This window comes from Lichenostomus cassidix, chromosome 15 (assembly GCF_008360975.1).
Source record: "Lichenostomus cassidix isolate B80296 chromosome 15, HeHo_3.0, whole genome shotgun sequence".
Classification (NCBI taxonomy): domain Eukaryota; kingdom Metazoa; phylum Chordata; class Aves; order Passeriformes; family Meliphagidae; genus Lichenostomus; species Lichenostomus cassidix.
Window position 1 is genome coordinate 3,971,398 of NC_139496.1, and position 11,187 is coordinate 3,982,584.

An 11,187-nucleotide genomic window follows, 5' to 3' on the forward strand; every position below is an offset into this window, starting at 1 on the left:
TGCAGAGAAACACCAGGCCTGTCTTTGAGGGTCACAAAGCAGAGGGGTTAGCAGGGAAAAAGGCAAGAAGAAATTGGAGGTGCAGTTGTGTCTGGATGGCATGTGGGAGCTGAGGTGGGGAGAAGCAGAAGGCTGGGCAGAGGCAGGAGAGGGCATTTCTGGGGCACAGCAGTGAAGCAGAGCTGGGACACACGGAGTGCCACACCATGGATGCATGGATGGCACCATGGGGCAGGTGAAGTGGCAGGTAGAGGTCCCTGGAGCAGCAGAGCTGGGAGAAGGAGAGAGCAACAGCACGGTAGAGGATGTGCCACAGTGAGGAGAGGCACAGGTATGGGGTGGAGCAGGATGGGAGCTGCTCCTGGAGAACTGAAAATGGTCACCTTGGGGAAGGGCTGGCATGAGCTCCCTGAGGGGCAGGAGCTGCAGCAGATGTGGGGAGAAGTGGTGTCACAGCAGCACAAGGACAATGGGGTAACTCAGGGCAAAGCAGAGCATCCTTGGGGCAGGAGGTGGTGGCAGCTCTGGGATGCCAAGAAGGGAGAAGGTCTAGGACCACAGCTGCTCCATGCAGGCAGGCCCAGCACTCTGCCCAGGGGTTTACCTGGCAAAAGAGGGGTGAAGCAGGCTGCCCCAGGGTTTAGGGAGCTCAGGCTAATGCCAGCTGAGGGTTGGAATGGGGGACAGCCGTGGGGGAATGGGGTGTGTGGGGGACAGCAGGACAGAGGCAGGCCTGGCTCAGCCTGGCAGCACCAAAGGGCTGGGCTGGGCAGCATCAGGGGCTGTGAGGGGAAGGAGCTGGGATGGGTGGGGGCTGTGAAGGGCTGAGCTGGGCCAGGGAGGGGTGGGTTGTAAGGGGCAGGGGGCTCAGGGCCATGGGGGCTGTAATGGGATGAGGACTGGGTAAGTGGTTATGGGAACCAGGGGGCTGTAGGGCTGGGGGCCATGAGGGAGCAGGGCCTGTGAAGGGGATGAAACCAGGGGCTGGGGGGACTGTGAGGGGCTGAGCGGGGACAGGGGCTGTCGGAAGCTAGGCCATGGGGATGAAGATAGAGGGCAAGTGGCTATGGAGGGCCAGGGGGCCGCGACGGGGTGGAACCAGAGACTGGAGGGGGAAAGCTGTGAAGGGCCAGAGCCGTGAGGCCGGAACCATGAGGGTCCTGGGTCTGCGATGGTGATGGAGCCAAGGCCTGGGGGATATCGGGGGGACCACGAGGGACCCGGGCCTGTGGAGGTGATGAAACCAGAAGCTTCGAGACACGGGGTGCCGGGGGGGCTGTGAGGGGCCTGTCCCCGAGCGGGGCCTCACCCGCCCCTCCCCGCTCCCCACCCGCCGCCGCGCCCGGGGCCCACTCTCCCCTTCCCTGCCCATCCCGCCGCAGCTCACCTCGCTCGTGCTGGCCGAGGAGGCGGCGCTGGGGGTCGGCGAGCGCTGCAGGGTGACCAGCGCCATGGCTGCGGCTGCGGGGCCGCGGCCGCCTCCCCTTCACGCCGGGAAGGGGCGGGGCCAGGGCGGGCCGGGGCGGGGCCAGAGGGGGAAAGGGCGGGGCTTGAGGGAGGCGTGGCTCCGGCGTGGGGGCGTGGTTTGGTCCAGTGGGCGTGGCTTCCCAGCCCATCCCATTCCCAAATCCCATTCCACGGGCAGGGCCACCTTCCGCTATCCCAGGTTGCTCCAAACCCTGTCCGATCTCTCCTTGAATGCTTCTAGGGATCCAGGGGCAGCCACAGCTTCTCTGGGCAACCTGTGCCAGGGCCTGACCACCCTCACGGGGAGGATTTTCTGCCCAATATCCCATCTAACCCTGTTCTTTGGCAGTGTGAAGCCATTCCCCCTTGTCCTGTCACTCCAGGCCCTTGTAAGTAGTCACTCTCAATTTTTCCATCGGGCTGCCTTCAGGTACTGGAAAGTCACAATTAGGTCCCTCTGTAGTCTTTGCTCTTCCAGGCTGAACAATCCCAATTCCCTCAGCCTCTCCTCCCACCCAAAAACTAAGCCAGAAGCACCCGATTTTTCCAGGTCCCACAGGGATCCTGCATTCAAGAAGCAACTGGATGTGGCATTAGCGCTCTGCTCTAGTTGACAGGATGGTGATCAGTCAAAGGTTGATCTCAGTGGTCTTTTCCAACCTAAATTATTCTGGAAATCCAGACGCTGGGAGGTCACAGAGTCGTTGCTGTTGGAAAAGACCTCCAATGCCATCCTCAGTGAACACATCCCTGTGTCCCGATCCGCCAGCGGTCACCATGGAGACAAGTGTCAGGGATGGCGTTTTGCCACCAATGGTGGTGACCCCGTTTTCCATGACTTTGGGGCCTCCTGCCAGCGGCACGTGGGAACTCCACCTCCCTGGGGCCGCAGCAGACTTTGGCTCTGTTGCCCTGGACAGTCAGACTTTGCCCTGCTGGGCTGCAATGACAACTCGGACTCTGTGAAGCCTCTGCACACAGCAGTGACTGCTCTGGGGACCCTACACTCTGCAGGTAAACTGATGGAAAATGTATATTCCCATTATTTTTTGGTGGATCCTCCTTGGCTGGAGCTGTAGGGGCAGCTGGGGTGAGTCCCTTCCCAGGTGGAGGAATGACCCCAGTTCCCATGGGTTATAAAACCACAGCAGATGGGAATCAGCTCCCACTGTGCTGTTCCAATGACTCATCCCTCCATCCTGGCAAATGTCAGTCCTGCTGTTATCACAGGATAACAGAGATGCTGTACTTCACCTTGTCCAAAAAAATTTGTGGGCTGGAATTTATTCCTGATCCCAGAACCAGCCAAGGATCTGCACTCCTAGCCCTTCCCCAAACTGGTCCTTGTCTGCTCCCTGTCCAGGCAGTGACCCCAGGGCTTTTCCAAGGCAGGAAAGTGCTGTCAACAGGGAATTAGGGAATGGAGAGGGGCTGCAGCCCCTCTTTGCAGCCAAAATCTACCCACAGTCATTCTCCCAGCTGTGGCCAGAAGGATTTGGGGTGGTGGCACAGCCACCCTCATGTGCAGCCCCAAGGGTGACAATGGTGTGAGGATCCAACCCCAGCCCCTGTGAGAGCCACAACCCCTCATCCATGATTCCAGTGCCTGGTCAGAGCTTGAGGAGGACCTGGGAAGCTTTACAAGGAATGCACACTGATGCACCATGAGGATCTCAGCCCTTCCCTGCTGCTCTGGCAGCAGAGCTGAGGCTCCTGCAGGAGCTGCTGTTCCCCCATGATGTCCCCAGCTTGTCCAGCAGCCCCAGCACCACCCTCTGAGCCTTCATCCCTTGCAGGGATCCAGAGCCATGCGTGTGGCCATCATCGGGGCCGGGGTGATCGGGCTCTCCAGCGCCCTGTGCATCCATGAGCAGTTCCACAGCCTGCTGCCTTCCCTGGAGCTGGAGGTCTATGCTGACCACTTCACCCCCCACACCACCAGCGATGGGGCAGCAGGGCTGTGGCAGCCCTACCTGAGTGACCATGGCAACCTGCAGGAGACGTAAGGCAGGAGGAGGAGGAGGAAGAGGATGGTGCTGTGTCCCTCTCCCTGTTCCCATGAGCTGCACAGCTCCATGGGGCTGGCAGAGCCACCACTCTCCCATTCTCCTCACAGGCTCTGGAATAAAGAGACATTCGATTACCTCCTCAGCCACCTGCACTCCCCAGCAGCCAAGGAAATGGGACTTTTCCTCATTTCTGGCTACAACCTGTTCACAGAGCCTGTGCCGGTAAGGAGCAAGTCACAGCCAGGCCTGGGAAGGACTCCAGCTCAGTGGGGATGGGCAGGGCTGTGCTTCTTCCCAGCCAATGCTTCCTAATATTTCCAAGTTTGCCTTGTGACAGTGCCTGGGACATGGTGTTTTCATTGCTCCTGAGGCAATATTGGTGGGAGGAAGGGCTGAGCCCTCTGAGGGTGGGAGAGACAGAGCCTTTCCAGCTGTGGTGGCAGCTGCACATCCACCTGTGTCCCTCTGGGATGGGCTGTGTCCCTTGATCTCCCCACAGCTCCTGTCCCATGGTGATCCTGGGAATTAATCCATTAATCATCTCAGAACTCTCCCTGCTGTAGGACCCATCCTGGAAGAACATTGTGCTGGGATTCAGGAACTTGACACCAAAAGAACTCGAAATCTTTCCTGGTTACAGGTATTTTTCAGTCTGTTTTCTGGAGATTCAGGTAGAAGAAGGTGTTTTATACTGTAAATAGGAGGAAAAATCATGCACTTATTGTGTGAGGGGGTCCCAGGGGAATTGGGGTCCCAGATCCACAATGGCTGTCAGGAATGTTGGGTCAAGAGGCTCCTGTAGGTCCTCACAATCTCCTCTCCTCCCGTTTCAGCTACGGCTGGTTCAACACGGCGCTGATGCTGGAGGGCAGGAGTTACCTGCCCTGGCTCACCAGCAGGTGAGTGCAGCTGCTCCTGGTTCCTCTGGCTGCAGGTTTGGATTTTCATCCTGCACATCAGGATAGGGGAGGCAGGGATGCATCCCTGGGAAGCAGGGAAAGGGTCTGGAATTCCTGCTCGTTGCCCTGGTGGGGTAACAGTTTCCCCACTTTAATAGTGAACTCAGGAGTGTATTTTTGCATGACAAAAATGAAAGTATTGGGATACTTGGAGCTGTATCTAAGTGCTTTTGGCTTTGGAAGGATTTGGGGCTTGATTTTATTCCTGTAATTTCTAATGCTGAGTGGGTGTCCTGGTGCTGAACAACATATTTGCTTTTAATTTGCCAGTAACAAATGAACTTGTCCCTCCCAGGCTGACACAGAGAGGAGTGAAGTTTTTCCATAAGAAGGTTGAGTCTTTCCAGGAGGTGAGTGGGGATGTGGAGCCAGGGCAGAGGGCACAGCCCCATCCCAGAGGGGAGAAGCAGCATCCAGCAGGAACATGCTGCTCCAGGGTATCCCTTGGCATGAGTTATGGGCCAGGGGACAGTGGCAAGACTGTGCCAAGATCCAGGAAGTAAATTCTGCCAGGGAAGACAAAGGGTGTTGGGCACTGAGGGATGGTTAACAGAGGATGGGGTGGAGCATTTATCCAACATGGACTGGGAGCTTTCCCTGGAATGGCTTGGTGGCACACATGGGGTGTCAGCAGGAGCTGGCTGGGGAAGCTGTGGCATGGATCTGCCCTTATGCTTTATCCATTTCCTGGCTGTTGCAAAGAGCACTTGGCTGATTTGGCAGCAGGAATGTTGTGCCCCTGTGGCAGCATCCTCGTGTGCTGCTCCCAGCCATGCCCCTCTCTCCTCAGCTGTTTTCCCAGGGTGTGGATGTGGTGCTGAACTGCAGTGGGATGCGTGCAGGGGACCTGCAGCCTGACCCAGAGCTCCAGCCTGGCCGGGGCCAAATCATCAAGGTGAGGTGGGGCAGGCCTGGGGGCTTCCCAAAATCCCATCTGTTACCACGAGGAGTGTCTGTGCCCTCTGGGGAAAACCATGGGCTTGTGGATCACACTGGGATCAGGTCCTGATTCCCAGCAAACTCTGGTCATGTGAAACCAACCAGGATCCCATTCCTGGTTCAGCTGTGGGAATGCCCTCAGCCTCCAGCCTGTTTCTCCATAGGGTGAGGGCTGGGGGAGGTCAGAGGCATAATGCAGATAATAAAAAGATATAAAGATTCTGGGAGAAGAGGATGATTATTTGGGGAAACACAGACTCAGACAAGTAGGAAGCTCCTCCCTACCTGCATTCCCATCTTCCCAGGGAAGCCAGTAAAGGGAACACAGAGCTAAGGGAGGGTCCCACATCTGGACCCCTGTGTCCCTCCTGCTGTCCCCTAAGCCTGGCACCCACTCTCCAGCTCTCCCTGACTTCCTCCCTTCATCTCCCAGGTCCTTGCCCCGTGGGTGAAGCATTTCATCATCACTCACGACTTGAAATCCGGGATCTACAACTCGCCCTACATCATCCCAGGGTAGGTGACAGTGGCTGAGGCAGGGCTGGCTGGCACTGGTGTCATTCCTCTGTCTGTGATCCCGAAGTCCCAGCTGGGACACAGCTCCTGCTGGTGTCTGCCAGGCCTGGCTTCATCCCTGCTGCTTCTCTTGGCTGTGTGGGAGGAGAGCAGAAGGACGTGGGCAGCAAAGTGAGGGAGCTCCCAGTCAGCACCCTGTACCACAGTGCTTCCATGTCCTGTTCTTTTCCAAGGACCAAATCCCACCAAAGCAAACTCAATCCTGGCCAAGTCCCCAAAACAGCCAAACACTGACAGTGGAGCAGATATTTTGGGGATATCTTTTGTTTTCACATTTGTAGCCATATTTTTTACCAGCAGTGTGGATCAAACTGTGGTGCAGCAGCTCAGAGTGGGAAAAGGCACTGCTGATCCATCCTCCAATAAAAACAGGGCAGGAATTTTTTTTATTTCAACAAAACTTGCCCAGGAAAGCTCAGCCTTCCCTTCCCTTCCCTGTCCCCTGAGCTGCTGGTGAGCCTGGGGTCATCCCATTTGGTTTATCATAGAATCATGGAATATCCTGAGCTGGAAGGGACCACAAAGATAGAGTCCAATTCCTGTCTCTGCCCAGGGAACTACACCATGGGATAAATAAATCCATCTGCTGTTCATCCCAGCTCTGCTTCCTCCCAAGGGCCCACAGTGACCCTGCTCTGGCAGTAGAGAAGGGTCTTTAAGCTGGAATTCAAATGCTGCATCTCTGGCACTTCCTATTGTCCTAATATTTCAGGATTAGGCAATAAGCCAGGATGTAAACAGGAGCTTTGCAGGCTCACAGCCCCCAGGCAGCATATTCTCAGTGCTTCCCGGTCACAGTCCCAGCCACAGCTGAATTCCTCTGCCTGTGCTTGTTTTAGCTCAAGCTGTCAGAGCTGGGCACCAGGCTGATCCCAAAGGAAGAGCTGGATGCAGTGCTCACATGGAGGACACCCCTTCCCTGCTGGAGAGCTCAGGAGGGTCCCTCCTTTTGCTTTTGTGCTCCCCAAGGATCAAGCAAGGTTTTGGAAGGGTCTAGCTAGTACAGACCTCCCCAGGCCCCACCTCAGCCTTAACCTGTCCTCTGTTCATCCACAGGAGTCTGGGGCAGCAGCAGCACCAATCTGTTCTCTCAGCTCCCCTCCAGAGGCATCCCATTCCTTCCAGCTCTTCCCGAGGCAGGCAGGAGCAGACCTGTTTGATAAGGATAGAATTATCTGTCTGCTTTGCCCAGACGAGGAAGGGCTGACAGGATTTAATGAGTGACTTGCTCACGAGCAGACACTGCTCTCCGCCTGCTCCGTGAGGGAGTTTCTCCCACAGGAATATTTTGCAGGCTAAGGGTGTAGCTGGATCCAACACCCCACTCACACAGTGTCCCTCCATGTGGTGGCCCCACAGGGGACATCTGGGGACAAGTCACCACTGTGTGTCTCCTTTGCCTCCCGGTGCAGGAGCGAGTTCACAGTGCTGGGAGGGATTTACCAGCACGGCAACTGGAGTGAGAAGAACAGTGCCAAGGATCACAAATTCATCTGGGACAGCTGCTGCCGGCTGCTCCCGGCTCTCCAGGTGGGTGAGCTGACTGCCAGCATGGGGCACAGGGAGCTGGGAGGCTTGGGATTCAGGAATGGGCACTGGGAGAAACCACAGGACCTCAGTGTTTCCATGAGTTGGGGTTTCTGTGTGTCCATCACGGACATCTGGGACTCTTCCACCTGGCTGAGGGACAGGCAGGGCTGAGGCTGGCACTGAAACAAGGTTTGTGGGGATAATAGTTACTCATATAGCTGGTAAAATACAGAGCCAGAGCTTTGGGAGGTTCCAGGCCTTTGGTTGTGGTGTCTCCACACCTTTAGAGAAGGGCTGTGTGGGGTGAGGCTGGGTTGTGTCCACTCCCAGTGCTGCTGTTATTCCCTGGATTAGCAGGAAAGGTGGCTTGGGGCTTTGGCACAGGGATTTGCCTCAGCAACATGCTGGTGCTGGGCAGCTGTGATCCCAAATTGTCCTGCCTGGAGCTGCTGCAGGGTGGGGAACCCCCTGTCCCCACTCATCTCAGGGCTCACCTGGTGCTGGGAGATTTGGCTGGTGTGACTCCAAGGAATGCTGAGCAGGGCTGTCGTGCTTTTGCTTCCAGAAGGCAAAGATAGTCACGGAGTGGAGTGGCCTGAGACCAGCACGGCCCTCGGTCCGCCTGGAGAGGGAGAGCATCCGCCTCGGGAATCTCCAGGCAGAGGTACCTGCACAGCCCCGGGGCCTGAGTGTAATTAATGGCTGTGTTAATTGTGATAAACAAGCCCTCACTGTACCGTGGTGTCCCTTGGTCCATCTCCCCATCAACAGCGAGGGAAACTTTGAGCCTAGGGATAAATGTCAGAGATACTGAAACAAATTATTGTGTGGCTGCCTCATCCCGGGAAGTGCTCAGGGATCAGTTGGACAGGGCTTGGAGCAACCTGGGCTAGCAGGGACACGGTGGGACATGGCAGGGGGTGGGACAAGATGGGCTTTGAGGTTTTCCCCCAACCCAACCCATCCTGGGATCCTGTGGCTCTCCCCCAGGTGATTCACAACTACGGCCACGGCGGCTTCGGGATCACCATCCACTGGGGCTGTGCCATGGCAGCAGCGCGGCTTTTTGGGAACATCCTCCAGGAGAAGAAGCAGCTGGCCAGCCCCGCAGGGCCTCGCCTGTGAGCACCTGCTCCCCTGGAATCTGTGACAGCAGTAGCTTAGGAATCACAGCAGAATGATGGGAACAACACAGGGATGCACATGTAGGCTGCTCCAGCTCTGGGTCACAAATTATTTCCAGGTTTGCTGTTTTCCAGACTGCTCCTCTCCCTCCACAACCTGCCTGGAGGAAGGGCTTTCAAATATGGACTAATTACCCGAGGCAAAGTGCACCAAAAGCTGTCTGGGATCAGGCTGCAAAGGGCAGGCTGGGTTCAGCTGAACCCTGGACAGTCCTGCAGTTCATCTGCACCAGGGGACAGGATCTGAAACAGAGCTGGGGACACCTGAGGTCTCTGCTGGCTGCTCCGACACCCAGTGTGTAATTAGATTTACAGGCTCCCCCCCAGGAGGCAAAAGCTCCTTAGTAGGAAGAAGCTCTGAGGCTCCCAGGGAAGTAACAACAGCTCTGGGAGCACGTGCTTGGGTTACACCAGTTTTCCTCACATTCTTGCCAGGACAAAGCTCGGGCTGCAGCACCTGGTTTGTGTAGCTGGCACCAGCCAGCAGCACTTGCCTAAAATGGCCTTTCCAAAGGATGTTTTAGCAACAAAAGCAACTTGTTCCAGCCCTGTGGACTTGCCAGATTCTATATATAGCAGAGAGTGTAAGAAAATAGCTCTTCTTGTCCCTAAAACTCCCAGGGGCCCCTCAGCTTCCCATTTCTCCCAGCTGTGGGACACAGCTCAGAGAGAGGAGCTGGCTTGGGAAGGGTTGTTCCTCCCAGAGGAGCAGCAGGATGTTTTGGGGTGTTCAGGGATGCTGCTGAGGACCCAACACCCTGTTCTGAACATACAGCCTGGCTGATTTTCCCTTACCCTGTGTCATTCCTGCCCTACAAACCATCCCAGACAGGGCACTGGATGGTCAGGAAGCCTCAAATCCACAGGCTGTCCTGAGCCCAGCACAGTGCCTGGCTCACTCTCCTGTGTGGATAATCCAACTGTTCCTTACTCATCCGTGATGCAGCTCCTCTCTCCCGATGACTCCATGTGCCAGGAATAGCTCAGCAGCCCAGGCTGTGCTGCAGCCACACCTCAGGAATGGGGGATGCTGGAGTGCAGCTCTGTGCTGTGCTTGGGAAACAGAGCTGGACTTGGGAAATTGGGAGCCACTCTCATGGCCAGCCTGTCCAAAGAATTTTCAGCATCCCTGGTAGCTCACTTGAGATGTTGCAGTCTCTGGGTAAAATCAGGAAAAGGTGGGAAAAGGATAACAAGGGCTGGAGGAAATTCCCTGCTGATTAACACTGAACCCAATGGGCTGTGATCCCACCTCAGGGGATCCCTTGATTTCACTTATTCCGAATATGAGACATTCAGGAGCACAATCTGCTGCAAATCCAGCCCCACATGGGTGCTTTTGGGAAAACTCCACTGGACAAACAGGGATGTAGGAAATTGTAGACCTGGCAAGAAGCAGCTGATTCCTGTGAGCTCAGAGCCTACAGGAGCCACTGCCCTGTGATCTCACACGGCCTCTTGGCAAACAGGAATGAGCTGATCTGTAATTTTATTTGCAGGTTAATTCTGTTTGTCTTCTAAAGGCTGCAATTTAATCTGTGTGAACAATAAAGGGAATATTCAAATCTCTCGTGTGTGATGCTTTTTTTCTCTTAGTGATGGCATGGGTAGATCCTCAAATGTTGATTCCATATAAACATCCCAGGAGATCACCATTCCATGTCTCTACACACCTTTTCCCTAAACATTTCATCCTGGAGGAGTAGGACTCATCACTCCAGATTCTGAGCAGACCAGGGAACCTGAAACATCATCCTGTGAAGGTCTGTGGTTGCTGACAGTCCCATTAAGGGCATTAAGAACTCACAGACATCACAGAATCATGGAATGGTTTGAGTGATTGGTGTTGCTTCAGCCACACAAATCCTTCTAGTTCCCAGCTATTTCCATTCCCAGGAACAAGATTCTGCATCCCAAGCTGGGAGAAGGAAGATGGGATGAGAACACCCTGCATTAGCATGAGAAGGATTTGCAGCTCGTTAGTCATTTTGACTCATCCTTGAACAACCACCTGCCTGTAAATTATTGGACATCAAAATAAGAATATCAGTGACAGAGCAGAGGAAAACAGGGTTGGGCACTTAATTATGGGTTAGAAAAATGATAGGGAAATGAAAGGTTTATATTAAAATGTAAATTAGTAGAAGGAACCCTCCCTGCCCCTAAGTCCAGACATATGTGGAGTCACCTGATGCCAACACATCCAGGGAAGAGGCCAAACTGGCTAGGGTTTAGTGTCTGAACTGAATTCAATATGAAAATCAATTAAAGATTTAAGAGAATTTTAAAAAATCATAGAATCCCAGAATGGTTTGGGGGGCAAAAGACCTTGAAAATCATCCAGTCCCACTCCCCTGCCATGGGCAGAGACACCTTCCACTAGCCCAGGTTGCTCCAAACCTCATCCAGCCTGGCCTGAAACACTTCCAGGAATGGAACATCCACAGTATTAAGCTGTAGTGAGGTTACTTACAATGGGAACAGGAACCCTGTGACTTTTCTTCACATCTAAATACACAAAAC

At 54.9% G+C, this 11,187-nt stretch overlaps 2 protein-coding genes across 2 annotated transcripts in view; one reads left to right on the forward strand and one right to left on the reverse strand.

Moving 5' to 3' along the window:
- The window catches only part of SSH1 (slingshot protein phosphatase 1), a 32,179-nt gene extending 30,668 nt beyond the window's left edge, over window positions 1-1,511 (reverse strand). The window contains exon 1 of the mRNA XM_085075625.1: window positions 1,388-1,511. Coding sequence (XP_084931751.1) covers window positions 1,388-1,453 — 66 coding nt within the window. The 5' untranslated portion in view covers window positions 1,454-1,511. The remainder of the gene's footprint in view (window positions 1-1,387) is intronic.
- An 829-nt stretch (window positions 1,512-2,340) lies between these two features.
- DAO (D-amino acid oxidase) lies at window positions 2,341-10,233 on the forward strand. Its single transcript, XM_085075628.1, has 11 exons — window positions 2,341-2,481; window positions 3,264-3,469; window positions 3,584-3,698; window positions 4,040-4,116; window positions 4,310-4,375; window positions 4,731-4,785; window positions 5,226-5,330; window positions 5,808-5,890; window positions 7,363-7,480; window positions 8,046-8,144; window positions 8,471-10,233. The coding sequence occupies exons 2-11, from the start codon at window positions 3,276-3,278 to the stop codon at window positions 8,603-8,605; spliced, it is 1,047 nt and encodes a 348-aa protein (XP_084931754.1). The 5' UTR covers window positions 2,341-2,481; window positions 3,264-3,275; the 3' UTR covers window positions 8,606-10,233.
- The last annotated feature ends 954 nt before the right edge of the window (window positions 10,234-11,187 follow it).

Coding starts and splice junctions, on each gene's coding strand:
- DAO (XM_085075628.1), top strand. CDS start 3,276: ATGCGTGTGGCCATCATCGGGGCCGGGGTGATCGGGCTCTCCAGCGCC. Junction 3,470..3,583: donor CATGGCAACCTGCAGGAGAC/GTAAGGCAGGAG, acceptor TTCTCCTCACAG/GCTCTGGAATAAAGAGACAT. Junction 3,699..4,039: donor TGTTCACAGAGCCTGTGCCG/GTAAGGAGCAAG, acceptor TCCCTGCTGTAG/GACCCATCCTGGAAGAACAT.